At 45.5% G+C, this 27,531-nt stretch overlaps 1 protein-coding gene and 1 non-coding gene across 3 annotated transcripts in view; one reads left to right on the top strand and one right to left on the bottom strand.

Annotated features, from left to right (window-relative positions):
- DCAF5 (DDB1 and CUL4 associated factor 5) overlaps positions 1–6,339 on the top strand; it is a 94,787-nt gene extending 88,448 nt beyond the window's left edge. For both annotated transcript variants that reach the window (XM_055538433.1, XM_055538432.1), the window contains exon 9: positions 1,671–6,339. In XM_055538433.1, coding sequence (XP_055394408.1) covers positions 1,671–3,440 — 1,770 coding nt within the window. In that variant the 3' untranslated portion in view covers positions 3,441–6,339. The remainder of the gene's footprint in view (positions 1–1,670) is intronic.
- A 14,885-nt stretch (positions 6,340–21,224) lies between these two features.
- On the bottom strand, positions 21,225–21,297 carry TRNAG-UCC (transfer RNA glycine (anticodon UCC)). Its single transcript has one exon. It is a non-coding gene; the product is annotated as a tRNA-Gly (tRNA).
- Positions 21,298–27,531: the final 6,234 nt, after the last annotated feature.

Below are 27,531 nucleotides of genomic sequence, written 5' to 3'. Positions count from 1 at the left end.
TGGGGGAGTGAGATTTAGCCCAGCATATAGACTACAACTCTGAAACCTTCTAAGGGTTTTTGCTTGTTGAACCTTTCAGTTTTTTTCCTAAGCCACCAAACTTTTATTCCCAGAGACATCTGTTTGCAAAGATAGTCATTTATAGCTTGAGCCTGTTGCTAAAGACCAGATCTAAATGTTTCCCAAACATTGAGTCTCACAAAGAATTTGAGAATTGCTTCAGACAAAGCCTTTATTTTATGCAACTTATTTTATGCTAACTATTAATATATTCCAGTGTTTCTTAAAAGTTGGTCCCTCCACTTTCACACTCCTCAAGTGCTTATTAAAAGTGCAGAGCCCTGGTAACCTCCCCATGACTTACTGAATCAGAATCTCTGAGGGTGGGACTCAGGAGTCAGCGTTTTAATTATTCTTCAGGTAATTCACGTTCACACCAAAGTTTGAGAATCACTGCCTTAACCCTCCCCTGGGTGAGATTGTGAAGCTGGGGGTGGGAGGACACCTGAGGAGTTGTGGGCAGGGGACAAAGTTGAAGGAGGAATGAATCTGAATTGAGAATTGGTGAAGAGACCTAGCCTAGAAGGTTTCTTCAGCCCCTCTTGAACTGGGGATCCTCCTGAGAGATGCTGCCTCCTGGGAGATCAAAGTAAAGCATAGAGGGAGCAGGCCTCAGGAGTATGCTCACAGGAAGGCGAATTTGTCCTTGGATAACTTTGGGGAAGCAAAGCCATTGGCTTGATAGAGGATAGGGAATGAGAAGCCACTACTTTCTGGGTTAGGTGCCATCTAAAGATAGACAGGAGCCTGTTAAGGTAAGAAAATCACCTGGAATTTCATCTGAGTTGCCATAACTACCAGCTGATATAACCGAGCTTCTCTGTGCTGCTCAGGACCAGTCTGGTAGAGTCAGGTGAAGCTAATCGTTCTCATCTGCAGTGACAGCTTAATTACCTTGAACTCCACTTTTGCATAACTTAATTCAGCTCATAAAGCTGGGCTTTTGCATTCAGACAGACTTTAGTCTGAATCCTAGTTCTGCCACTTTTTGGCTATGAGCGCATAGGTCTGACTGTGGAATGTATTAAGAGATGGGTCTGTGGGCTTGGAGGGTGAGTCCTGCCTACTCCAATAGCTAACAGAATAGTTGGGGAGCAAGCCAGCAGCTCCCTGGTTAAGGGAACCCAGTTTCCTGGGTAACTGATGCCTGCATGTCCAAGAGGGAACTGCAGTGTAGGCAGCTGGCTGTTCTTCCCAAGCTCCACTAAGCAATTCCCATTAGTTAAAAATAGAAATGTTGCATTTGGGGAGAAGTGATTATAGGCTGAAATATCAACTGTTGCAGAGGACTGACTGCTGGTCTGTTTTCACTTTGGAAAAGTGGTACCTCTCCAGTCTTCTGAGAGTTTTTAACACACTGGGCAATCTTCAAGTCATCCTCTGTCCTCTGATATTCTGTAGGGGGTTATTGTGATTTCCAGGCTACTGGTAGAGGAAGCTAAAGGGGAGGGGGGCAATGGGAGTCATGGTATGTGTTTATCCTGGGCTTAAAGTTGGTTAGCAAGTCCTGGCTAAATGACAGGGAGAGTCTGGGGAAGCTCTTTATGGCCAACAGCTTTAGAATACATTCCAATCAGGCTTTCTTGGTTTTGTTTTCACTTTCTGTGCAGATCTGGAGCCCGTACAAGCAGCCAGGATGTACCGGAGATCTGGACGGTCGGATTGAGGATGATTCTCGCTGTCTCTATACCCACGAAGAGTACATCAGCCTTGTGCTGAACAGTGGGAGTGGCCTGTCTCACGACTACGCCAACCAGTCGGTGCAGGAAGACCCCCGGATGATGGCCTTCTTTGACTCCCTGGTGCGTCGCGAGATCGAGGGCTGGAGCTCTGACTCGGACAGTGACCTCAGCGAGAGCACCATCCTCCAGCTGCACGCGGGGGTCAGCGAGCGCTCGGGCTACACCGACTCCGAGTCCTCGGCCTCGCTGCCCCGCTCCCCTCCGCCCACAGTGGATGAGTCTGCCGACAGCGCCTTCCACCTGGGCCCCCTGCGGGTCACTGCCACAAACATGGTGGCGTCCACCCCACCGCTGCCCTCGTGTGAGGATGCCACGTCTCGCCAGCAGCGCCTGTCTGCCCTGCGGCGCTACCAGGACAAACGCCTCCTGGCCCTTTCCAACGAGTCTGACTCTGAAGAGAATGCCTGTGAGGTGGAACTGGACACAGACCTCTTTCCGCGGCCACGGTCTCCCAGCCCCGAAGACGAGTCCAGCAGCTCCAGCAGCTCCAGCAGCTCTGAGGACGAGGAGGAGCTGAACGAACGGCGCGCATCCACCCGGCAGCGGAACGCCATGCGGCGCCGGCAGAAGACGCCTCGAGAAGAGAGGCCTGGCGCCCCTCCCAAGCCCACTGACACCTACATTGGTGAAGACAACTATGATTACCCCCAGATCAAAGTAGATGACCTCTCTTCCTCCCCCACCTCCTCCCCTGAGCGGAGCGCGTCCACTCTGGAGATTCAGCCAAGCCGAGCATCGCCAACTTCCGACATAGAGTCAGTTGAGCGGAAGATTTATAAAGCTTACAAGTGGCTCCGCTACTCCTACATCTCCTACTCAAACAACAAAGATGGAGAGAGCTCGCTCGTGTCTGGGGAGGCCGATGAAGGGAGGGCGGGAACCAGCCACAAGGACAACGCAGCCCCTTCTTCCAGCAAGGAAGCCTGTCTAAACGTGGCCGTGGCCCAGAGGACCCAGGACCTGCCGCCAGAAGGCCGCAGCAAGGACGCTTTTAAAGAAGGGACTTCTGCTGTAAGCCCCAACAATGGCCCGGGCCCCGAGCCCAGTGGCCACCCTTGGGCAGAGGCACCCGAGGATGCTTCTCAGGACTCCAACAATGGTGGCACTGTAGAACACACTTTTGAAACCAAGAAGCTCAATGGAAAGGCCCTAAGCAAGGCCCTGAGCAGCCGGGCTGAGGAGCCACCCTCCCCTCCTGTCCCCAAGGCGTCTGGCTCCACTCTGAGCAGCGGGTCTGGCAACTGTCTCAGGACCCAGTCTGATGACAGTGAGGAGAGGAGCCTCGAAACCATCTGTGCCAACCACAACAATGGACGCTTGCACCCCCGCCCCCCACACCCCCACAGCAATGGGCAGAACTTTGGGGAGCTGGAGGCACTGGCCTGCTCTTCCCCAGGACGTGTGGACACTGACCACGATAACTTGTCCCTGACAGGGATACTCCTACACAAAGATTGTTGTGGGTCTGAAATGGCCTGTGAGTCCCCCAGTGCTGGAACGAGAGAGGACCCCACTGACCCCCCAGACACAGACAGCAGCAGGGCTGTTCATGGCCATAGTGGCCTCAAGAGGCACCGAATTGAATTGGAAGACCCAGATTCGGAGAATTCCTCTTCAGAGAAGAAATTAAAAACATGATAAATACAAAGGGAAAACAAAAAGCTATGAAAAGTAGCTTTACAAAAATTTATATCCTGTTTAGTGAACACAGAGGAAAGGAAAAATAGTATTAAAGGCACGTAAAACCAGGGCCTGGAATTTTGTGTCTGATGCTGCTCCCTTCTATTCAACAATGGGTCTGATGTTTAGCTGGCCATTGGTCGTGCTGCGTTAAGAAAGGGAAAAAATGCAAGTGAGTCCTTTCTAGTAAGACTTGAGCATAGTGTACCTGTGCAGATTCTGTTACAGTAAATCCTTGTTGAGATGTTTGACTGGTTCTCATGTGTGTGCACTGGCACGCATGAGCTCACTGTCTCAGACTTTTCTTTCCATTCTCCATCAGAAAGGCTCTCTGGATCTGTGTTTTTTGCCATCTCACCTCGTTTATATGCCATAGATGTTCTGGTTTTAATGATGAGTGCCTGCTAAATCAGACTGTGTTGCCAGTGAGTAGTGGATTCACGCTGAAAGAATGGAGACAAGAGTGGAAACAGGCCTTCAGCCCACTGGCTGTGCTGGGAAGGAAAGCGTGGTTCCTTTCTTAAAGAAATCTTCCATGTTTTCTCAGTAGCACTTCTTCATTGAGCATTAAAGTAGGTGTACTAAAAGTGGAGCGATTTTCATGCTCATGAGAGGTTAGCAGTTAAGATCAGATTCGAGAGAACATAGATCCCTGATAAAGTTCACTGGTTGCAAATTGATTGATGGTGCAGCACCGTTCTGTAGGGGCCGTAGAATATAACTGGTTGTGGGTAACACTTTAACAAGTTAGGCGCTAGTTCCTAAGAGGCACTCAGAAGGCCAGCAGGCACTTGCTTGGCCCCACATGGTGGCATCTCGGCCTATGGAAAGAAGGGGAAAGAGAGCTCTCAAGAGCTTTGTGCTCAGACTACTAAAGTGGATGTTATAGGTGTGTTAATGAAGAAGTGTAGGGAAGAGCAGAGTGTGGTACTGCGTTCATTTAATTTAACCCGAAATGATCAATCAGAGTTGGTGGGCCTGGCATCTTCCCTCCAGCCTGCAGTTCACAGAGGCTGTGGTGTTGTGACTGGATCTTGCAGAGTAGGTATCTCAGAGTAACAGATTCCTATTGAGTGGGTCCCTCAGGATGCAGAGAGTGTGGAGAGAAGAGTCACTGGCCTCTAGAGGAGACTCTGTTCATGAAGGTAGATAAAGATTGAGAGAGGAAAAGACAAGGATCTTTTCAGCATTGCCGTGGTAGTTACAGTCACTTGGTTATTGATGAAGGCTTGTACAAGACAGGGAAACCTAAAATGGCAGACAGCTTGTTGGCGTGGATGTCATGAAAGGGCAGGAGAATGCTGGGCAGAGATGAGGGGGAGAGAACACTACAGCTTTCTTGAGCACAAAGGCACTGGACAACCCAGGAGCCCAGCGCCATGGGCCTGGGGAGGTCCTAGCTTGTGACTGGTGTGGCCTCACAAATCCAGCGTGCTTTTTAGGGATGAACATGTCCTACTGGAACTGGGACCAAGGGGAGGGAGCCTGTGGAGGATGAAGACGTGGACGCATTTAGTGACCAGGGGAAGGGGGGTTATTTATAAAAGAAGGTTGTTGATCTAAGCCAGAAGGAGGGATCATCTTGCTAAGTTTTGTGAAAAGAAAGATGTGCCTGGTGTGTGTGCTGTGACTTGGGTGTGAAAACACTGTCTGAAGAGGAGGAGACAAAGGAGTGTGAGTAGCAGTGGAGATGCTTACAATTGAACAACTGTAATCTCACCGGGGAGTGGGTCAGTGATTCTGTAACCAGTAGAATTACTTTAATCTGTAATCAGAACGGTTCTATGATTTATCTTTGACTATACACAGATAATTGTAAATTATGGTTTTATAAGCCCAAGTCATTTTACATTTGCTTTTCCAAAATTTATTATTAAATTGGAATTTTTTAATCCTTTATATACAAAAAAAAAAGATATAATCACTCAGTGTGTGTTTCTCTTCCCCTTCCTAGTCAGCATGTCCAATCTTTTTGTTTTATATTACTGCATCTAGTCAGTAGCTGGCCACTTCTGACTTCTCTAAGGACAATCCACATATCTTCCTGGAGAAAAAGAAGTAGGTAAAGCTCCCTTGAGAACTAGCCACTGGGTAGTCACTGTTCCCAAATGCAGAACTTGATCTTTTCATGTTAAGAGTCTTTATCTCATTTGGATACTCAGAAGAGAAGTCAAAGTTCGTTCTGGTTCAACTTTAGAATCCAAGAAAAGATGTTTTTAGCAAGGATGCCTTCCATCCTTGGGAGACACCCCAGATTCTGCTTGTCAGGAGCTCGGCCCCACAGCGTAGCCACAGAAGCAGGCTGAGAAATGCGTGTTTCTGTAGCCATTCCACTCTGATCCCCAGAGATCTCCTGTCTGTGATCATGGTCCTGCAAACCTGGCAGGAACTTCCACTTCAAGGGTCCCTTTGCCTAAACTTGTAGGATTGAGGCCTCAACTTTGGAGGCACATTTAATCCCCAGATTCTTCCGTGATAGCTATTTTTACTAACAGGGCAGATGGCACTTGATTAGGTTTGGGCTATTCAAAGGTGCCTCTTATGGGTTTTTTCTGCATCCTGTACATAAAGTTTTAAGTGGCTGGTCCAGATTTATAAAATTGGTTCCCTCCACTTTATTTACCACCTGGTTTTGTAAGTGATTCCCATGTCTCTCTGACAACAGGTAAATGAGTTAAATGAGTAGTGGGCTTGGGGCAAAAGAAGGTTGCAACTGTGCTTGGTTTACTGAGCCCGGAGTCCTTGTTTGTCAAGGTGCCTTCCTCTGCTGAAGCCTTACCTCCTCACAAGCCCTTGCCTCTCTCCCAGCAACGCTAGCTCTTCTCTTATGTATATGCAAATAAACCTATTATTCACTTCTCATGGCTTCCTCTTCTCTTCCAGGGAAGACTTGGTTGCTTAGACACCCCTCCTCCTTTATTCCTTTCCTGTTTCAATTCTTTCCTAATTGGAAACTTGATTCAAAGCCACCCTGAACACTAGAAGAAAAGCTGTGGTACACTGCCTCGATGCCAGTGGTCAAGGTCATTTCTAGGTATTGGGACAAAGGTCACATTAGGACCACAAAATCGAGAGTTGGAGGAAGTATCTACTTGATCTCCTTTCCCAGGCTTAGATGGACTGAGGATACTGAAATCCTGGAATTGACCCTTTTGTTAGTCAGAACTGAGGGAAAGATGCAGCAAAGTGATGTTGCAGACAGCCTCCAAAGAGTTATGTTTTCTGATGTTTCCAAATATCAAGTTGTTTTTCCTGCCCTGTCCCAGACATACATGGTAAACTTCTAAGAGAAATTAAAAATAAACCCAACCCATTGTATATCTCCTGCCTATAAAGCTGCCTCTTTCAGTTAATTGAAAAGTTCTTGCCAACCAAAATTCTTGTGAGGAAAATCTATACTGCCAAAGGAAGACTATCCGTCCCTTATGACCTAAGCAAGGCAACGTGCCAGCAATTGAAATACAAAGGTGAAGCACGGCTTGGTGAGTCCAGACTTGCCCACAGCATCAGGATAAGGGCTCTGGACAAGCTGTGTGTTTCTCTCAGGCGGGATGTTTTCATCTAAGTGCTCATTTGTCCTTGAGCACTGATGCTGGAGTAAAAATAACATTCAGTGTCTCGGGAATAATTTTGAATTTCTTCAAAGTACAGTGCTTCCCACATGCAGCAGAAGAAAAATGTATATGAAAAGAAAATCTAAGCCATCTACCCTAATTGCACTTCACTCTTAGTAAAAAGGTGGTAAGATGCTTCTCAGGAAGGAGGCTGAAAGGCAAAGATAAACTTCACTGGGCCAGCGCTGACCTGGCCAGGGACAGCAGGAAGAGTTGGTCAGTCCTGTTCCCTCAACAGTTTACTTGAGCTGTGCAGCAGGGGCCCACAGTGCTTATCTACAAGACAGTCACATTGTAAGGAAATCGAGTATCTAGTATTTCAAATTACTGGGAAATGACTCCTTTCTGGAGCCCAAAGCCATGAGCTAATGGAATATTCCAGCTGAAATATAGAATGCTAGCTTTCGAGTCTCCCTGTATCTGACTTTGTCAGTACCTCCACCAAGGCTGGAGAAAGGTAGTAAAACAGAAAGTTACCAGGGTGCTAACCGAGATCTTTAGCCACGAGAGATGTGGTCCAGGGAAGCTGACATGGAAGATGTTTGAAGGGAGGAAGAATAGGATGGCTGCAGTAGGAGGAGTGAGATGCTAGATGCCTTCGCACTGCTTCCAGATCACAGAACTAGTGTTGAATGTGCCACATCAGCCTCAAACACCGGGTCATCAAGATTCTTGAAAATTGCCAAATTTATAATGTCAGTCATAAAAGTGAAGGATTGGTTTGGGAGAAATTTGCTTTGCTGGAATGCATACATTCCAGGAAAAAATAACCCTGGGAACCAGCACAGTGAAACAAGTACCCAAAACAGATAAGTATGGTTGTTGGTGGTTGGTATAGGCTTTCAGAGAGTAACATCTCCCTGTTGGACTATTCGTAGATGCTATGGTCCGTGACACTATTTGGGGCTTCCCCTTACCACTTCTTTTTTTTTTTTTTTCCCCCCTTACCACTTCTTAAACTTATTTTTTCTTTCAGAGTCAGTGTTTTTTTTTTTAACATTTCTAGCCTCTCCAAGACCCCACCTTAAATTACTAAAGCTAATGTCTGTTTTCCCTTCCTCATAAGAGAGACCTGTGAGCAGGATAGAAATAGCATTGAAATAACAAAAGAAGTGGATTCTGTATTGATTCTTCAATGGAGTAGCTTCATGAACCTTGGGCAGATCACTCAGATTCTTGGGAACTGTACAATCAAGGTCCCTCTCAACTCTAAAATGTCATTCTTTCCATACTATTGCAGGAAGTTTTTGGGGGGGCCCTTCTAGGGCCCGAGAGTGGGCTGTTGTCTAACACTCAGAAGTTAATTGTCTGAGGAGACATGTGCTGACAAAGCAAGAAACTTTACTGGGAAAAGGGGCACCTGGGTGGAGAGCAGGAAGGTAAGGGTACCTAGGAAGACTGCTCAGGCATGTGGCTTGCAGTTTCCATTTTTATTGTGATGGGATTAACTTCTGGGTTTTCTCTGGCCAGTCACTCTGAGTCAGGGTCCTTCCTGGTACCCCGTGCATTGCTCAGCCAAGATGGGTGCCAGTGAGAAGGATTCTGGGAGGTGGCAGGACACCTGGCATCTGCCCTTGACCTTTCCTGAATTCTGGTTGGCAGTAGCTTGTTCGTTCTGTGTTCCTTACCAGGACCTCCTGTCGTAAAATAACGTGCAAATGGTCACTGTGGTGCCTGGCCAGGGCGGGCGGTTTCAGTCAGTGTGTCCCCCTAACAATTCCATGTCCTGTCTACATCCCATTCCTATGAGTCTCATTCCTGAGACATCACTATAGTGCCCACCAGAACCAACCGGTGAGCCAAGATCTTTGGTAAGTATACAGCTGCTCGGAACCTCAAGCTCCTCATTTGTAAAATGGCGGGAAATGCCAGTACATTGTTAGAGGATAAAACATTTGCACACATATGCGTGCATGGGTGCATGCATATTATTGTGCCTTAGAGCCCTATGTATAGAAAGCACTAAAGTGTTTGCATTCATTATTCCTCTCTACTCTGCCCTCATTGCTTGTTGACAGCAACCATGAAGAAGGCTTTTTTGGATGGGGTCTGCCAAGGAATATAGAAAGTAACTTCTCCTTCAGAGAAAGAATTTACTGTTTGTTAGCAATCCTTGGGGGAGAAGGCAGTGGCACCCCACTCCAGTACTCTTGCCTTGAAAATCCCATGGGCGGAGGAGCCTGGTAGGCTGCAGTCCATGGGGTCGCTAAGAGTCAGACACGACTGAGCGACTTCACTTTCACTTTTCACTTTCATGCATTGGAGAAGGAAATGGCAACCCACTCCAGTGTTCTTGCCTGGAGAATCCCAGGGACGGGGGAGCCTGGTTGGCTGCCGTCTATGGGGTCGCACAGAGTTGGACACGACTGAAGTGACTTAGCAGCAACAGCAGCAATCCTTGGGGCTTCCCAGGTGGCGCTAGTGGTAAAGAATTCACCTGCCAATGCCAGAGATGCAAGAGACATGGGTTCTATCCCTGGGTTGGGAACCCGTGAAGGAGGAAATGGCAACCCACTCCAGTATTCTTGCCTGGAAAATTCCATGGACAGAGGATCCTGGTGGTCTACTGTCCATGGGGTCGCAAAAATTCGGACACTGAGCATGCACACAGATTCAACACAAGCAAACCTTATTCTTACTCAGAAATCATAGAAAAGAGTAAATTATCCCCATTATAGTGGACCAGACTAAAGCTGAGTTTGAGGCCTTGGACACTACCTCCAACATGGGGAGCCAGCTGTCTAAAGGCTTTGTCTAAGAGCTTCTAAAAAAGAACCAGACTTGGCTGACAGGGCCCATAGATCCTTGCTTAACTATTAGCAATCCTTCGGGGCTAGGGGGCGGAGGATACTGGCAGATTTTATTAAACTACAGTCTTAATATGGTGGTACTGGAGATGACCCAGACCTCAGGAGCTGGGACAGCAAACTTCTCTCTGGCTTGAGAGCTAAAATTCCTCCATCTGGCCATGGGCCAGCCCTAGAGAATCAAGAAAGTGGGAAGCCATGGAAATGTTCTGTGTTTGTGCCAAAGAAAAGTTTTGACCAGAGTTTTCCATGCAGGATTGTTTCACATGTGTATGTGTGTTAAATATTTTGTAACATCTAATTTAAGAAGAAGTTCAACCATAAAAAAAAAAAAAAAAAAAAAAGAAATCCGACTTGGCCAAGAGGGGAAATGGTCAGAGTTCAGTCCCCGCCCACTAAAGCCTCAGGCCAGATCTGGAATAGAGATCTCAGAGCACAGGCCTTTGAAGAGGGTAAGCAGAGGAATAGGAGAAAGGAGGGATTTGAATTGCTGGTGGGAAAGAGACAGTGAAATTATGCTGCGGTTGGGTGAGGCGGGGAACTTTTTAGATAAAACACATCTGCCGGAAGAGAAGGTAAAGAAAGGGTAGGAAGGGCTGCTCCTGAAGGGGTGGGGTGGGTAGCTGTATTGTCTAGTCTACCCCCTCGTTTCTGAGGAGAGCCCAAGGCCAGTTAGTGGCTTGGCCTGGCATCTGAGTCCAACACCTGCCTTACATCATGCTCTTCCTAGATGTAGTTCTTAGGGGGAGGAGGAAGGCGGGCACTTACCTTGCTCTCCCCGCCCTCAGTGTGACTCCAGCGGGGCTCTGACAACAGTACACAGCCCTAGTGGGGGTTGAAGATGGCCTGGAAGGAGGCAGGGCGAGGAGGGAAAAGCCTTGTGCAAAGGAAGACCAGAGACAGCTGAGCTTGGACCACCCTCACCCGCAGAAAATCAACGCCAGGGCCCTTACCCTCAGACTAACGTGACTTGTTGCTGCACCTCTCAGCAACTCTGACGGCTCGTAGGGTGCTGAGTGCCATCCTGATGTTTCAGTGCCCAGAAAGGTCAGCACATCTCTTGGATGAATTTCAGAGGGGACTGATAAACATCTTGGGAGACTGGAAGAAAAGATCAAAGGGATCAGAGGATGGCCATTAGGTTTTTTGTTTATTTTTAATTGAAGGATAATTCTTTACAGTATCGTGCTGGTGTCTGTCATGCATCAACATGAATCAGCCATAGCCATACATATGTCCCCTGCCTCTTAAACCTCCCCCCACCTCCCACCCACCCCATCCCTCTAGGTTGTCACAGAGCCCCGCTTTCAGTTCCCTGAGTCATACAGCAAATTCCCACTGGCTATCTATTTCACATATGTTAGTGAATGTGTCCGTTCTACTCTCTCCGTTCACCCCACCCTCTCCACCATCCCCGTCCCCATGTGCATAAGTCTGTTCTCTACATCTGCATCTCCACGGCTGCCTGCAAGTAGGTTCATCAGTACCATCTTTCTAGATTCCATATACATGCATTAGTATACGATATTTGTCTTTCTGACTTACTTCACTCTGTATAATAGGCTCTAGGTTCATCCATCTCATGAGCACTGACTCAAATGTGTTCCTTTTTATGACTGAGTAACATTCCATTGTGTATATGTACCACAGCTTCTTTACCCATTCACCTGTCAATGGACATCTAGGTTGCTTCCATGCCCTAGCTATTGTAACTAGTGCTGTGGTAAACATTGGGGTACATGTAACTTTTTTCAATTATGACTTTCTCAGGGTATATGCCTATGTGGGATTGTTGGGTCATATGGTAGTTTTATTCCTAGTTTTTAAAGGCATCTCCATACTGTCTTCCACAGTGGCTGTATCAATTTACATTCCTACCAACAGTGCAAGAAGTCTCCCTTTTCTCTACACCCTCTCCAGCATTTATTGTTTGTAGATTTTTTGTGTAAGCTCATTAGGTTTTAGGTATGCTGGCACTCATGAATGAGAGAAGAACTTTCCAGTTATGAGCACCCAAGGACCAGAAGAGGAAGGAACACATTTCAAATGGAATCTACCCAGTTGGAGACCAAAGAAGACTGTCCAAATCTCTGTACTCATCTTAGCTGTGGGGTCCTGGTAAGATCTTTTTCCTAAACTAGCTGTGAGAAGCAGCTTACAGTTCAGATCTCTTCATCTTTATCTCAGTTTTAAACTTCCCTGCTCAAAGAAAACTCCAACACTCTGCTCTACAAGCACCTGCCTGGGTTGGCATTCCATGAGCAGGTGCCACCTAGTTTAGCCTGTCTGGGGACAGCGGGGCAGCCCCAACAGGTGGAAGAGCTGGCAGAGACCCTGCCTCGTTCATGTCTGGCTAACCGTGGGGGCAAGAGCTGACACAAAGGCAAGTTTGTCCTTCTGTTCAGGCCAGTGTCCAAAGCCTACAACTCTCCCAGCTTGTCCTTCTACAGAGAGACTGGAGAGGATGCCCTAGGCTTGGCTTCTGTTGAATCGGGGTGCTGTGTGTCTTCCTTGTGAGGTCAACTGAGTCTAGTGAGCAGCTCCATCTGACTACTGACTTCCTCTCTCTGCTCCCCTAATCTGGGATCCAGTGGGCAACCTCGCTTCCCCCTAAAATGGGCAAGTATACTGAGGTATCCCTGAGGGGTGGGGTTTGGACCCCCTGCCCACTAAACATCTACACTCTTTTTACTGATGGGAATCCAGGAGGAGGGATGGGGACCCGAAAAGGCAAAGAACCAATGGCAAGCATACCTCTGGGGTCTCCACTGGAAAGAAGTCAAACTTAGAACCTAGATGGAACAGTTGGGGCAGCAGGCCTAAGAGGCAACGCTGTGTCTTCATTGTAGAGGACTGGCTCATGTGTGCCTGAGATTATTTAGACTTTCTCTTTTTAACTGGGATTGACTCTTGTGATTGGTGATGCAGGGAAAGATCAAGGACTCTGCCATTTCAGTCCTGGGTGCCTATGGGGCCAGGGACAAGACATGGCAGTCAGGAAGGCCTCTCTGGCCAGGCCCCTGCCAGAACCACTTGACCTTATGACTGATTATGGCCTCTTCAGAAGGCTTCTTCAATTCCTGGACAATGCTCAAGTCTTGAGTGCTCCTACCTTCAAAGTCTAGAATAGGCAGTAGCCTCTAAAATGTTCTCTAGGCACAGAGACAAACCTAGACAATGTATTAAAAAGCCGAGACATCACTTTTCAGACAAAGGTCCATACTGTCAAAGCTATGGTCTTTCCAGTAGTCATGAACAGATGTGAGAGTTGAACCATGAAGAAGGCTGAGAACTGAAGAACTGATGCTTTTGAACTGTGGTACTGGAGAAGACTCTTGAGAGTCACTTGGACTGCATAGAGATCAAACTAGTCAATCCTAAAGGAAATCAACCCTGAATATTCATTGGAAGGACTGATGCTGAAGCTGAAGCTCCAGTACTTTGGCCACCTGAGTCGAAGAACCAACTCATCGGAAAAGACTCTGTTGCTTTTCAGACAGAGTCAGACTGAAGGCAAAAGGAGAAGGGGACGGCAGAGGAAGAGATGGTTAGATAGCATCACTGACTCAATGGACATGCATTTGAGCAAACTGGGAGATAGTGGAGGACAGAGGAGTGTGGCCTGCTGCAATCCATGGGGCCTGAAAGAGTCAAACACGGCTTAGCGACTAAACAACAGCAACTAAGGCACAGAGGGCATGACTACTCCTATGCCGTGCAGCCTGTGGAGCGCCTGACCCTAGGGGTTGCCATCTGCACTGTGGTCTACATGAATGGCACCTCCCAGTGCGGTGGGAGGCACCATTTGCTCAGCTGCACACTGTGGTCCTGCCAGCCCCCTCCAGTGGCACTCCCAGTCCAGAAAAGGAGGCATGTTGAGTCCCAGTCTTCTTCATTCTCTCCTCACCCTTCTGCTAAGTGCACTGTGGACTCCCTCCCTACAGGGTTCCCTTCCCCAGTCTCCCTTCCTTCCCCTGTTCTGACCAGCCTTTAGCACAAGGACCAGGTCATTGCACAGGCCGGGTGGAGGGAAAACCTGAGCCCACCACACATGCGTGACCCCTGCCAGGCTGACATCGCAGGAATCTTCTCAGCCCTCAAGGTGACTTCAAGGCCAAGAGAGGGTCAGCTGTGTGGTTTCCCAGGTGCTTCTGCCATTCAGCCCTCCCCCTGGGACACGATGTGGGTCCTGCTCTATGAAGGACTGAGGGGTCAGAGGGTGGGATTGAGAAACAACTTCCACACCATCCCTGCCTTCTGGTGACCAGACCCTCTGTGCCCCTTTCTGCCCACTCCTGGGCCTTTCTCTCCTGCCCCTGCTTGCCTTCAGTCCCACAGAGAGGGAACTAACAGCCCTGTGTCCCTTTCCCCTTCCTGGTGCCAAGGAATCTTCTTCCTCCCCATGCTCTGAGTCAGAGCCCAGTCACCTTCGAATAGCAGAAGAGTGAGTCAGAGAGAAATGAGGGTCTTAGTTGGGTAGACGGTGGTGTCCAGGGTACCCTGGGGTTGTAGGCTACACAAAGCTCAGATAAGGCTTACCTTGCAGTAATATGGTCACAGTTAGTGGGAAAGGGATGTGTGTGTGTGTGTGTGTGTGTGTGTGTGTGTATACATACATACATACATACATATATATATATTTGTTGTTTTTCAGTCACTGAGTCGTGTCTGACTCTGCGACTCCCATGGACGTCAGCACACCAGGCTTCCCTGTCCTTCACGATCTCCCGGAATTTGCTCAAACTCATCTCCATTGAGTCAGTGATGCTATCCAACCATCTCATCCTCTGTCATCCCCTTCTCCTCCTGCCTTCAATCTTTGCCATCATCAGAGTCTTTCCCAATGAATCAGCTCTTCACATCCAGTGGCTCAAGTATTAGCACAACATCCATCATGAAGAAGGCACTGGATAAAGAGTGCCGCTTTTTGTCTCATCATAATCTTGTCTTCAGGCTTCCTGGTGGTCCAGTGTTTAAGAATCTGCCTACCAATGCAGGGGGCACGATTCAGTCCCTGGTTGGGGAAGATCCCACATGCTGTGGGGCAGCTAAGCCCAGGAACCACAACTACTGAAGCCCTCGCGTGCCTGTGTTCCGCAGCTAGAGAAGTGGCCACAGTGAGAAGCCTACGCACCTCAACTAGAGAATAGCACCTGCTCCCCGCGGCTAGAGAAAAGCCCGTTCGCAACAACAAAGACCCAGTGCAGCCACAAATATATTAAAAAATAAATAAAATTTTTTAAAATGGGTGGTTTTAAGGAATAATTCCTTCCAGGTCCAGTGACCTGCTGACCTTTGACCTCATGTCTATGATGCCAGTATTGAGCAAAATGTTGAGGACATTGGAAGTGGGAAAAATCAGGGTGACTTCTCCAAAGGTGGCATCTCCTCTTCCTAATCTGTTCCCTCTCAGCATTTATGAGAAAGCGGCGTGGAAGTGAAGCTCAGTGTTTTGAAATGCTGGGTTCTCTCTTTGTCCTAAATACTTTCAAATAAAGCCAGCCACAGAAGCCACTTGGCAGAGCTAGAATTTGAAAACCAGGAGTCAGTGAGGGAAAGAAGTGACGACAGGCAGAGAGAGCACTAACCCTCCCAGGCACAGCAGCCACTCCCAGCTGTCCACCAGGCCCTGCCAGTGACTCACTGGGACCGTCCAACAGGGGTTTGGTCTGTCCAGTAGGAGGATAGCCTTCACTTAAGAAAAGCCAGTTATGAGAAATCTGAATTTGGGGAACCAGAACGAGGACAAAGGGATTCACATTACATACAAATGGATTCTTGGCAAAAGACTTATGATGACACGCACGTGCTTTGTGAAAAGATGCACCCGTGGGTGTAGGGCTGTAGGGTAAGCTCTGAGCCAGTCCCTTGAAAAGAAACCACTTGGACTTCCCTGCTGCACTTCCATTGCAGGGGGCATGAGTTCAATCCCTAGTCAGGGAGCTAAGATCCTGCATGCCCTGCAGTGCAGCCAAAACAAACAAACAAAAGGAAACCAGTCCCCTAGGAGACTCCAGGGGATGTGTTAACTTCGGGCTTTGCCCAGATGGTTGATCCTCCCAAAATGTAGGACATTTTCCCAGGGAAGAAATTTCACAGTTTCCACCATCCATAAGGATTTTAGTCTCTCTCTAGGAAGTCAGCAGAAACCCCAGAGAAAATTCCCAGCTGATCCCTTGAATCCTCCCTTCTCTTCCCAGTTCCTTGGTGCTCCTAGTGCTGGGAGAGTTTAAGGAGCCAGTCCCCTCCCACTCACCTCCTGGTTAGAAAAAAAGAAGATGGTCATTATAGGGTCAAAGATCTTTGCACCCCAAGAGCAAAACAAAAATTGTGAAACAGTAGTTTTTCTTCATAAATTTTATCCACGAGGGATAAAGAACAACCTCACTTTATGAGCTCAGGAAGTATAAATGTAGTCAGTGTCCTAGAAACTTAGTAAAGAGATGTGAGACAGGAAATAAAAGGTGTGTCTATCTCTGTCATTCAGTAGGCATGGTACATCTCAGTACTGATGTCCTGAGGCTTTGCAAGTCAGGATGGCAAGTATCTGTTGAGGCTATTATTTCCGTGTGGGGAAATTGGATGAAAAGAACAATTCTGCAGCCCCAGTCTTGTCTGCCAGCAGCGGAGACTGTTCATAGTCAGGCACCACTCAAAGTAAGTACGCACATATTCTATGTCCCAGGAATCCTCTCAGACATACGTTCTAGCTATTCTCGCCAGGTTCTGAAGGGGACACATACCAGATGTCCACTGTGGGTTTGGGTGTGGTGCCAGCAAAATGGACAATAAAGTGGAAATGGGGATCCAAAATGTGGTAGTAGCCCACCCCTAAGGACCCACAGCAGATAGCACAATGGACCAGATGCTGCTCATGGCAACATAGATGGACCCCCTAACTACAGAGCTGAGTAAAGAAAAGTACAGAAAACGAACTGCAACATAATACCACCATGTGAGCAAATTAAAAATGCACACACCCAAGAGGAATCATTTATCAGAAACACATTAACTAAAAAACATTACGTAAACTGAAACAGTTACCTATGTGGGAAGGAACCTGAGAATGGGGAACAGAGATGAATATATAAATAAACCAGGACCACACAAAAACTTGCACATGAATGTTCATCACAGAATGATTTCTAATAACCAAAAGGTAGAAACAACCCAAATGTCCATGAACTGATGACTCCATCAGTTGGTATATCCATACAATGTGGTAATATTTGGCCATAGAGTACTGATTCATGCTACAACGTGGATGACCTTTGAAAACATTATGTTAAGTGAAAGAAACCTGCACAAAAGACCACAAGATGTGTGATTCCATTTTTATGAAATGTCCAGAATTAGCAAATCTAAAGAAACAGAAAGTGGATTAAGTAACCTAGCACTGGGGGAAGGGAGATTGAGGGCAAATGGGGAGTGACTGCTAATGGGTATAAGGTCTCTTTCCGGGTGATGAAAATGTTTTAAACTTAGATTATAGTGATGGCTGTACAACTGTGTGTGTGTGTGTGTGTGTGTATGTGTGTGTGTGTATGTATGTGTGTGTATATGTGTGTGTGTATGTGTGTGTATGTGTGTGTGTATATGTGTGTGTGTATATGTGTGTGTGTGTGTATGTGTGTGTATATATGTGTGTGTATGTGTGTATGTGTGTGTGTATATATGTGTGTGTGTGTATATGTGTGTGTGTGTGTGTGTGTGTGTGTATGTGTGTGTGTGTGTGTGTGTGTATCAAAAACAATTGTTGTACACTTTGAATGGGCAGAGGGGGAGGGCATGCTCACATGGTTGCCAGTAACTTCTTCCTCTTTGAGCTTCTGGTTTCACAGGGAACTGGGTGAGTTCACCTACCTTAACCCTGCCCGCTGGCCATTTCCCTCAAACGTGCACTTTTGCCTCTGGCCCTTCTGGCTCGATGGACGTTGATAGTGAAGGACAGGGAAACCTGGCGTGCTGCAGTCCCTGGGGTCGCACAAAGTCAGACACAACTTAGCAACTTCTAAGTTGAAGTTGCTAAGAACACAGCGAACAATTTCTGATTCAAAAACCAGCACTGGCAAAGGCTCCCTGGGACTGACTCAAAGCTGACTCCAGGGCAGGACTGACTAGCTGCATGCAGACCATGTCCGCCACTGCCCAAAGAGGGTCACGGCCAGCCTGTGGGGGAGGGTTTTCTCACAAAGGAAGTTGAAAGGGACCCGCAAGGCCTTTGGTGTTCTCTTAACTAGATGAAAGTTTATCACCAGTCAACAGTGTCACTCTAAGAAGACATATCTTCTCTTCCTGGTTTCGTCAGTTTTAGCTGGGTGACTTTAAAATGCTACTTAACTTTCTCTGAGCCTCAGTTTCTCTCTCTCTGGGAAATGGGCATAGAATTACCTACAGCGGTTTGGATAGTAGATGAAGTAATATATGTGAAAACCCCTGGCACAGTACTTGAGAGACGTTTGCTGAACCTGCCTTCCAAAAATCGAACCTGCTCCTCCAAAGAGACAACCACATACACTAACATATTCTTGAATTTGGCAAAATTGGTAGAAGGCTCCAAATCATGGGAAGTAAAGTCATAATCTTAACTGAGAGTCTCTTATGTGCCAGACAGTATTGGGTGCTGGGGAGCAGAGATGGAAAGAATGGTTTTAGGAGTCGGATGTCTATACAAGCGACAGAAACCCAGCTTAAACCCAACTTCGGTAGGAGCCGAAAAGGGAATGCGGTGGCTCAGTAATGAGCTGAGCTGTTGGGACTCCTCTCCTGTTCCTCCTCCTCTTCCTCTGCTGCATTTTCTCTGGAAGAGCTGACAACAACTCCTATCCCTCCTGGCTTACTGCTGACCTGGGTGGGAGATGAGAGACTCAGCAGATCCCTGGTCTCGCTTCCTGTGGAAACAGAGTGTGCACGGCCAGTGCCGTAACCACAGCCATTGAATCGAAACTCCGAGAAGCCAGTTTCCTATTAGGAAAACACTTTTTTTTTTTTTTTCACTTTTTAAATAAAATTTATTATTTTCCTCATTGAGGTATAGCCGGTTTATAGGAAAAATCTCCACACGTTTAAGGCTTCTCCGCCCATTAAGAGACTGGTAGTGGCAGAAAAGGCAGCTTAAACCAACTGCATGGAACAATGATAGTAATTTATTGGCTCCCCCATAACTGAAAAGTTCTGGGATACAGTGGACATTTATTTCTCAGGCCCTATCCTTTCCGCCGCAACTCTCGGCTCTGCCTCCGTGTGTGTCTGCTTTGTGTCAGGCCGGCTTCCTCCATGGCGGCGGGGTAGCCCTCATCATCAGCACTCAGAGCAAAGGCTGTCTTGTTCTCATCTGGCAAGAGCAGTTTCCTGCAGTCGTGGCAGGAAAGTCTGAAGGGGTGGCTCTGCCTGGACCACCACAGCCAAGGCAACGCCCAGGTCAACTCGAGACCGTGATGGGCTGATGTCCTTCAATGAGCAAGAGTCCACCTGTAAAGTCAGAACTCACCATGGGAGAGTGTGGAAGGACATGGAGAACACGCGCCCAGTGCCTCCCACAAGGCCACAAATCTCACAGGTGAGGAAATGCGGCCAAGCCCACCCACGGTTCTACATCTACTTTGTGGCCAGATCTAAGGCCAGATATCAGTGGCTTTTGCCTACAGTTGGCTGCTTTTGAATCAATAATGGAAGAACTTGATGGGTAACAAACACCCCATCACTAGGGAGATTCAAGCCAAGGCTGGATGGGATCATAGCTATAAAAGGAATTATTGCACTTATCTCCAAGGAAGGAGGCCTGGGTTACTGGTGTTTTGTGGGAACAGCATGGGGATGAGACAATTAATCCCAGGATGGGCTCATGGAAACAAGGCCCTCCAGCAGGGATGGGCCTGTCCTGTCCACTTCCTTGGATTTGTAACTTCCTGAGTGAGGCTCTGACTCCCCTCTGCCTTCCCCTCCTCCCTGCCCTGTTCCAGGCTCAGATGGACCAGCCGGGGCTAGTAATTGTATTTAGTTCAGTTTCCTCCCTGGCCCTGCCCACCCGATAATCTGATTTCCAAGGGCTGAGGGATGGCAGGGCCCAGGCTCAGGAAGAAATCTGCTCCCTTGTGTCCGCTGGGCCTGTTAATTTGATAGAACTACTTGCTGAGCTTCCACAGAGCCCTCATTAGGAACAAATTTCATCTGGTTCCCACAACCCCGGCCCTGGGGAGCTCTCCAACTCTCAGCCCAGAAGGAAATTCAGCTTTCCAATTTATTACTAATTTCTGCGTAAGGATAGTGTCTTTATCATAGTAACAGCAACCCAAGATTGAGCACCTACGGTGTGTTAGACACAGACCCAGGTGCTTTAAACCCGATGACTCACTGGGTGTGCTGTTCCCCTGTGAACTCACAGGTGCTCCAAGCTAGGCCCTTGGATAACGATCCCCTTTGTCACAGGATTCTCCCTCCATTTGAATGGATTTACTCTTGGGCCTGGGACCTTTGGCCAGATCAGAGAGTCTGTGGTACTCAGTGTTTCTAGGGCAAGACGGCTGTCCGAGTGGAGCAGGATCTGACCCAAGTCTCCTTTCCTGCCCAAGGGCTTCTGGTGTCTAACAGATGCCAGCAGTCAGTCAGAACACCTATTGGAGCTCATCTTTGCCATCCCACCCCATCACCATAACAACCACCTGTGACTTCAAACCCCATTCTAAAGCTCAGGGTGGAATGACAGACTCTGGGTCCTGGAGAGAAGCAGCTTTGTCATCTATCAGCTATGTAAACTTGTAAAGGTATCTCAACACTGAGGCAGGGATCCTTCATCTGGGAATGGTGAGAGTATAATCTACCTTAGAGGGCATTTGTGAGCACTGAATGAAGTAAAGGATAAGCAACCTAGTCTCTGGTTTCACTGCGTGGGATGGGAATTATGAATCACCCTCAGCTCAAGTATTTTCCCAGAGCCTGAACTACCCCTGGGCCAGGCCATCTGGCCTTCCACTTTGACTTCCTCTCTTAAGAGGGGAATGGAGGGCTTGCCAGATTGCTCATCACATGGATCTGTGTTATTTTGCCTTTGGCCACATCACACAGCATGTGGGATTTTACTTCCCTGATCAGGGATCAAACCCATGTGCCATGCATTGAAAGTGCGGAGTCTTAAGCACTGAACCACCAGGGAAGTCCCTCATCACACAGAAATTGTGTGAATCACCTGCTTGTTCTTTAAGGGTCTCTGTCCCCAAGGAGCTCATGTTTTCATGACACTGATGACAGATAAGTAAATGAATATATATTTTCTTTTCTTTTTTTTTTTTTTTGGCTGTGCCATGTGTCTTGTGGGGTCTTAGTTCCCCGACCGGGGATTGAACCCAGGCCCCCTGCAGTGGAAACGCAGAGTCCTAACCACTGGACCACCAAGGAATTCCTGTGAATGAATACATAAAGTATCACACTGTGACATATGCTCTGTCCGAGTAGACACTGGGGAAGCTACTGGCCCCCCAGCTAGAGTGCTGGTGTCCAGCCACCCTAGGGAGGTGACAAATGGCTTTCCATACACCACTCCACCCAGAGGATAGGCCCTCCCTTCCCCAGGCAGGCAGCCTGCTACCTGAGCAGTCGTTGTGTCTTTGTGTCTCAAGTTACTGGCTGATTGCCCCCACCCCAAAGAAGCCTCTTCTCTCAGACTTTTTCCAAGGGGCAGACCTGGGCTCAGCCCCTGATTCTGCTGCCAGCTTTGTTGTGAGTATAAATTCTGGCAGACCTGGGAGACACCAATTCCCCCTCCCAAAGAACTCCATGTCTGGTTTCCCTGCCTCTTTCAAATCTATTCAGATGTCACCTCTCCCAGGAGAGCTTCCCTGACCACCAGTTCTAAATTAGCCAGTCTCACACATGACCCCCCCGATCCCACTTTTCCCCATCCTGACTACCCATCTCCTTAGCCAAAACTAACAAGTGAGTTCATCAAGGTCACATTATATTAAGTCAATATACAAAAATCTATTGTATTTCTAGTATTAATTTTTGAATTAACTTTTGTATCGGAGAAGGCAATGGCACCCCACTCCAGTACTCTTGCCTGGAAAATCCATGGACGGAGGAGCCTGGTGGGCTGCAGTCCGTGGGGTCGCTAAGAGTCGGACACGACTGAGCGACTTCACTTTCACTTTTTACTTTCATGCATTGGAGAAGGAAATGGCAACCCACTCCAGTGTTCTTGCCTGGAGAATCCCAGGGACGGGGGAGCCTGGTGGGCTGCCGTCTATGGGGTCGCACAGAGTCGGACACGACTGAAGTGACTTAGCAAAAAAAAAAAAACTTTTGTATAAGAAGGTGTGAGGGAAGGGTTGAAGTTAGTTGGATATCAGGTTGTTCCAGCACCATTTGTTGAAAACGCTGTTCCTACATAAAATAACCTTGGCACTTCTGTAAAACATCTGACTGTTTGTATATGTATTGGCCTATTTCTGGCTCTATAATGTTCCATTGATCTATAATCTATAGCAATACCACATTGTCTTGATTATGTAGCTTTGTAATAAGTCTTGAGATCAGATAAAGTAAGTCTTCTAATTTTATTCTTTTCTTTAGCTGAACTTTGTTCTTACTTGTTGGCCGCACTGCACAGCTTGTAGGATCTTAGTTTTCTGACCGGGAATTAAACCCATGTCTCAACAGTAAAATCACAGACTCCTAACCACTGGACAACCAGGGAATCCCCTGTTCTTCTTCTTTTTTTTTTTTAATTTTTGGCTGCACTGATCTTATTTCCCAGACTGGGGATTGAACCTGTGCCCCTGGGCAGTAGAAGCACAGAGTCTTAACCACTGGACTGTCAGGGAAGTCCCTCCATGTTCTTCAATGTTTATAAAATTGTTTTGGTTATTCTAGGTATTTTCTATTCCCACATACATTTTCTATTTATTTAATTTCTAAAAACTTTTAATTGAAGGATAATTGCTTTACAGTATTGCATTGGTTTCTACAAAACATCAACATGAACCAGCCATAGGTTTACCCATGTTCCCTCCCACTTCTTAAATTTTTAATTGATGTAAAGTTGATTTGCAATGTTGTGTATGTTTCTGATATACAACAAAATGATTCAGTTATTTGTGTATATTCTTTTTCATTATGATTTATTACAGGATATCGAATATAGGTCCCCGTGCTATACAATAGGACCTTATTGTTTACCTATTTTATATACAGATGTAGTCAGCTTTTTTTCAATTTCTTTTAAAAAAAAAAGAAAAAAGCCCACTGGCATCTAATTGGGGGTTTTGTAGAACAATTTGCTTTTCAAATATAGCTTAATTTGAGGAGAATTGATATTTTAACAATATTGAGGCTTTCAATCCATAAACATGGTGTATCTGTCCATTTAACATTCATTTAATTGGGTCTTAAAATTTTCATAGGAATATTTTATAGTTTCCTATATAGAGTTCCTCATATATTTTGTTAAATTTATCCCTGAGATACTAGGTTTTTGTGTTATTGTGAATGGTATTTTATATTTTTATTTCTAACTATTTATTGCTAATATACAGAAATACATTTGATTTTTGTACATTGACTTTGTATCATGTGACCCTGCCAAACTTATTTATTAGTTTTGATAGCTTTTTGTAGCTACCTTAGGACTTCCAAAGTAGACAATCATGTTGTTTTTGAATAAAGATAGTTTCCTTTTCATCTATATGTCTTTTATTTGTTTTACTTTCCTTATTGCACTCTCTAGGGCCTTCAGTACAATGTTGAAAACAAGGGCTAAGGTGGTCATTTTTGCCCTTTACCCAGTCTTTGGGGGAAAGCATTCAGTCTTTCACCATTAAGTATTATGTTAGCTGGAGATTATTCATAGATGTCCTTTATTAAGTTATGAAGGTTCTGTCTATTTCTTGTTTACTGAATGGCTTTTGAATTTTGTCAAAAAACTTTGCAACTCTATTGAGATGATCATATAGTTGTTTGGTTTTTTTTTTTTTTAAATTGTGCTAGTATGGTGAATTACACTGATTAATTTTCAAATGGTAAACAAACCTTCCATTCCTGGGATAAACCTGATTTGGTCATACCTCATTTCCCTTTCTATCTGTTGCTAGATTTGATTTGCTAAAATTTTGTTAAGGGTCTATGTTCATTAGAAATTTATTTCTTTTCTTGCAATCTTATAATCAAATTTTTTTCTGATTTGGTATCAGAGTAGTGCTTGACTGAAAATATGAGTTGGGAAGTGTTCCTTTTTTGTAATTTTCATTTTCTGTGTAGAATTGATACATGTTCTTCCTTAAATATTAGGTAGGATTTACTACTGAAGCCATCTGGACCTGGAATTTTCTTTATGGAAAGATTTTTTTTTAATCAACTTACTTAAGTTTTCTTATATTGAGATAAATTCCACATAACATAAAATTCACTATTGAAACCATTTTAAAGTGTATAATTCATTGGGTATTTACTATACTGACAGCATTGAGCAACCATTTCCACTACTGAACCCCAGAATGTTTCCATCGCATCAAAAAGAAACCCCACACCTCTCAATTCCCTCTTTCCCCATCCCCTGTTAACCAGTAATCTACTTTCTGTTTGCATGAATTAGCCTATTCTGAACATTACATATAAATTAAATAGTACACTGTGTAGCCTTTATGTCTGGTTTCTTTCACTTAGCAGAAATCCACATGTATCATGTATCAGGACTTCATTCCCTTTTATTATTGAGTTAATACTCCATTGTATGGACATACCACAGTTTGTTTATCCAGTCATCAGTTAATGGGAACTTGGGTTATTTTCATTTTTTGGCTATTACAAATAATGCCACTGTGAACATTCATGTATAAGTTTTTGTGTGAACATATGTTTCAATTCTCTTGTGGAATTGCTAGGTCATATAGTAACTCTATGCTTTAACTTCTTGAGGAACTTCAAGGACTGTTTTCCAAAGTGGCCATACATACCATTTTATATTTCTACCAGCAATGTATGGGGCTTCTGAATTTTTCATATCCTTGCCAACACTCATTATTTTCCACTTTCTTTCTTTAAAACAAAAGTATTACAGTCATTCTAGTAGGTGTGAAGTGGTATCTCATTTTGGTTTTGAATTGCATTTCCCTAATGATTACTGACATTGGCCCATTTTTATATCCTTTTTGGAGAAATGTCTATTCAAATCCTTTGGCTATGTTTAAAGCGGGTGGTTTGTCTTTTTATTGTTGAGTTTAAGAGTTCTTTCTGCATTCTGAATACTAGACTGTTATTAGATACATGATCTGTAAGTACACTGTCCTGTCCTGTTCTGTGGCTTTTCATTTCACATTTTGATGGTTTTTTAATGTATTTTAGTCCATTTTTTCCCCCCTTTTTGGTTGCTTGTGGCCTTTTGGTGTCATAATTAAGAAACTACTACATAATTCAAGGTCATAAGCATTTACATCCAAGACTTTTATAGTTTTATATTTAGATCTTTGACCCTTTTTGAGTTAATTTTAAAATAAAGTGTGAGGGGTCCAACTTCATTCTTTTACACGTGGATGTCCAGTTGTCCCAGCACCATTTGTTGTAAAGACAGTTTTTTTTACTGAATGGCTTGATAATCTTATAGAAAACCGATGGACCATAGATGTATGACTTTATTTCTGGACTCTCTCTGGCCTGTGTAACTGTGGTTAAGTGAGGGAAGAGTGATGGGAAATGAGGTCAGAGGGGTCAAGACCTGGAATGTTTAGGGTCTTACAGGCTGTAGAAAGGACTTTGGCTTTTGCTCTGAGATTTTGTCCAAAGGAATGAAATGATCTGACTAACATTTTAGCAGAATCATCCTGTGTGTGCTACTGTGTAGACAATAAGCAGAGGGCAAGGCCTGAAAAAGGAAGACCAGCTGGGAGGCTGTAATAATAATCCTGGCCAGAGAAGCAGATCAAGTGTGAAAGCAAAGTACATGGCCAGTAGATGCCTAACGCATGGACTCTGTCAGGACTGGGTTAGTTTCCAGGAGCAGAAACCCATCACCTAGTTGGGTGTGTGTGTGTGTGTGTGTGTGTGTGTGTGTGTGTTAGTTGCTCAGTTGTTTTTGTGACCCCATGGACCGTACCCTGCCAGGCTCCTCTGTCCATGGGATTTCCCAGGCAAGAATACTGGAATGGGTAGCTGCCACTCCCTTCTCCAGGAGATCTTCCCAACCCAGGGATCGAACCCATGTCTCCCACTTTGCAGGCAGATTCTTTACCACCTGAGCCACCAGGGAAGCCCTAATTGGTTGTAGCTGGTAGTTAATAGGATGGAAGGGAATCTGGATTGGGGAACCAGCAAATCAGTGGATGACCCGCCTTCATAGATCTCAGTGGTCCATCGTCTCTCACCTGCTCTCTCAGTTGACCAGCTTTCTCTGCTTCATCAGCACTGGGTTGGAGAGGAGCTGTCCTTCCCCAGTGTCCAAGGATGGTACCCCTGCCCCCTTTAACTGGCCTAACTCACTTCATTAGACAAAAGCAGCTCCTGACAGTTCCAAGTCTCAGCCTCTCAAAAGGCCCTCTGTCTAGTGCTATTATTAATAATGATACAAATATTTTGCATTCATGTCCATGCTTCACAGTGTTTAAAGCCAGAAGACAGCATATTCTAGGAGGGCAGAAAGCATTATGGTTAAGCTATGATTCTGGAGCCCAGTGACTAGAGCTGGAATCCCAGTGTGCCGTCACTTACTAGTTCTGGGACCTTCATAAAGTTGCTTGACCTCATTTACAAAAGCCATTTAATGGGATTATTTGAATAGTTAATCCATGCATATGTATAACATTCAAAAGGCATAAAAGAATATAAAGATAATCATTCTCCTACCCCTCTCTCATAAGTCATCAGTGCCCACAATGATCAATTTCTTACTTAATCTTGGGAGCCTTGATTTCCTCTTCTGTACAATGGAACAGTGACACTTGCCCAGCCTCCCACTCAAAGTTTTCACAGATATCAAATTAAATAACCTGTGCAGAAATGCTTCATTAGCAAGCTCTCAGCCTATACAAATAGAAGACAGTTTATGTAAGCCAGGGGCATAGCTCAGACCTTCAGAATGGCTACAGCATGTCATGCCTTTAAACAACCATAGTGCAGTGAACAGAACTTGGATTTTGATGTTGCTACCCAGGGACAATGTGACCCAGGCAAGTGATTTAATCTCTAAATCTCAGTTTCCTCAGCCATAGATTTGGCTAATAATTTTACCTTGAAGGCAGCAGTTTTGGCCTTAGGACCTGTGACTTCCAGGAAAACAACAGTATGAACACAGAGTATGAAAGACCACAAAGAGCTTGTATTTGTTTGGTTTATAGCCATATATTTAGATATCCACATATTTACCAAATTATTTATTATTTATAAATATATTTATTTACTCATAGATTTACCACATTAAACATTAAAACTGAGAAATGAAAACATCTTTATTCATTTAAAAATAGCAATAGCCATGTTGTACACCTGAAACTAATATAATATTATAAATCAACCATACCTCAATAAAAAATAATAAAATAAAATAAACATTTTACAATCCAATCCAGGACTTCCCTGGTGGTCCAGTGATAAAGAATCCACCTGCTAATGCAGGGAACACGAGTTCGATCCCTGGTCCAGGAAGAG

Source organism: Bubalus kerabau, chromosome 10 (assembly GCF_029407905.1).
Source record: "Bubalus kerabau isolate K-KA32 ecotype Philippines breed swamp buffalo chromosome 10, PCC_UOA_SB_1v2, whole genome shotgun sequence".
Lineage (NCBI taxonomy): Eukaryota > Metazoa > Chordata > Mammalia > Artiodactyla > Bovidae > Bubalus > Bubalus kerabau.
This window is presented reverse-complemented; position numbering and strand designations above follow the sequence as displayed.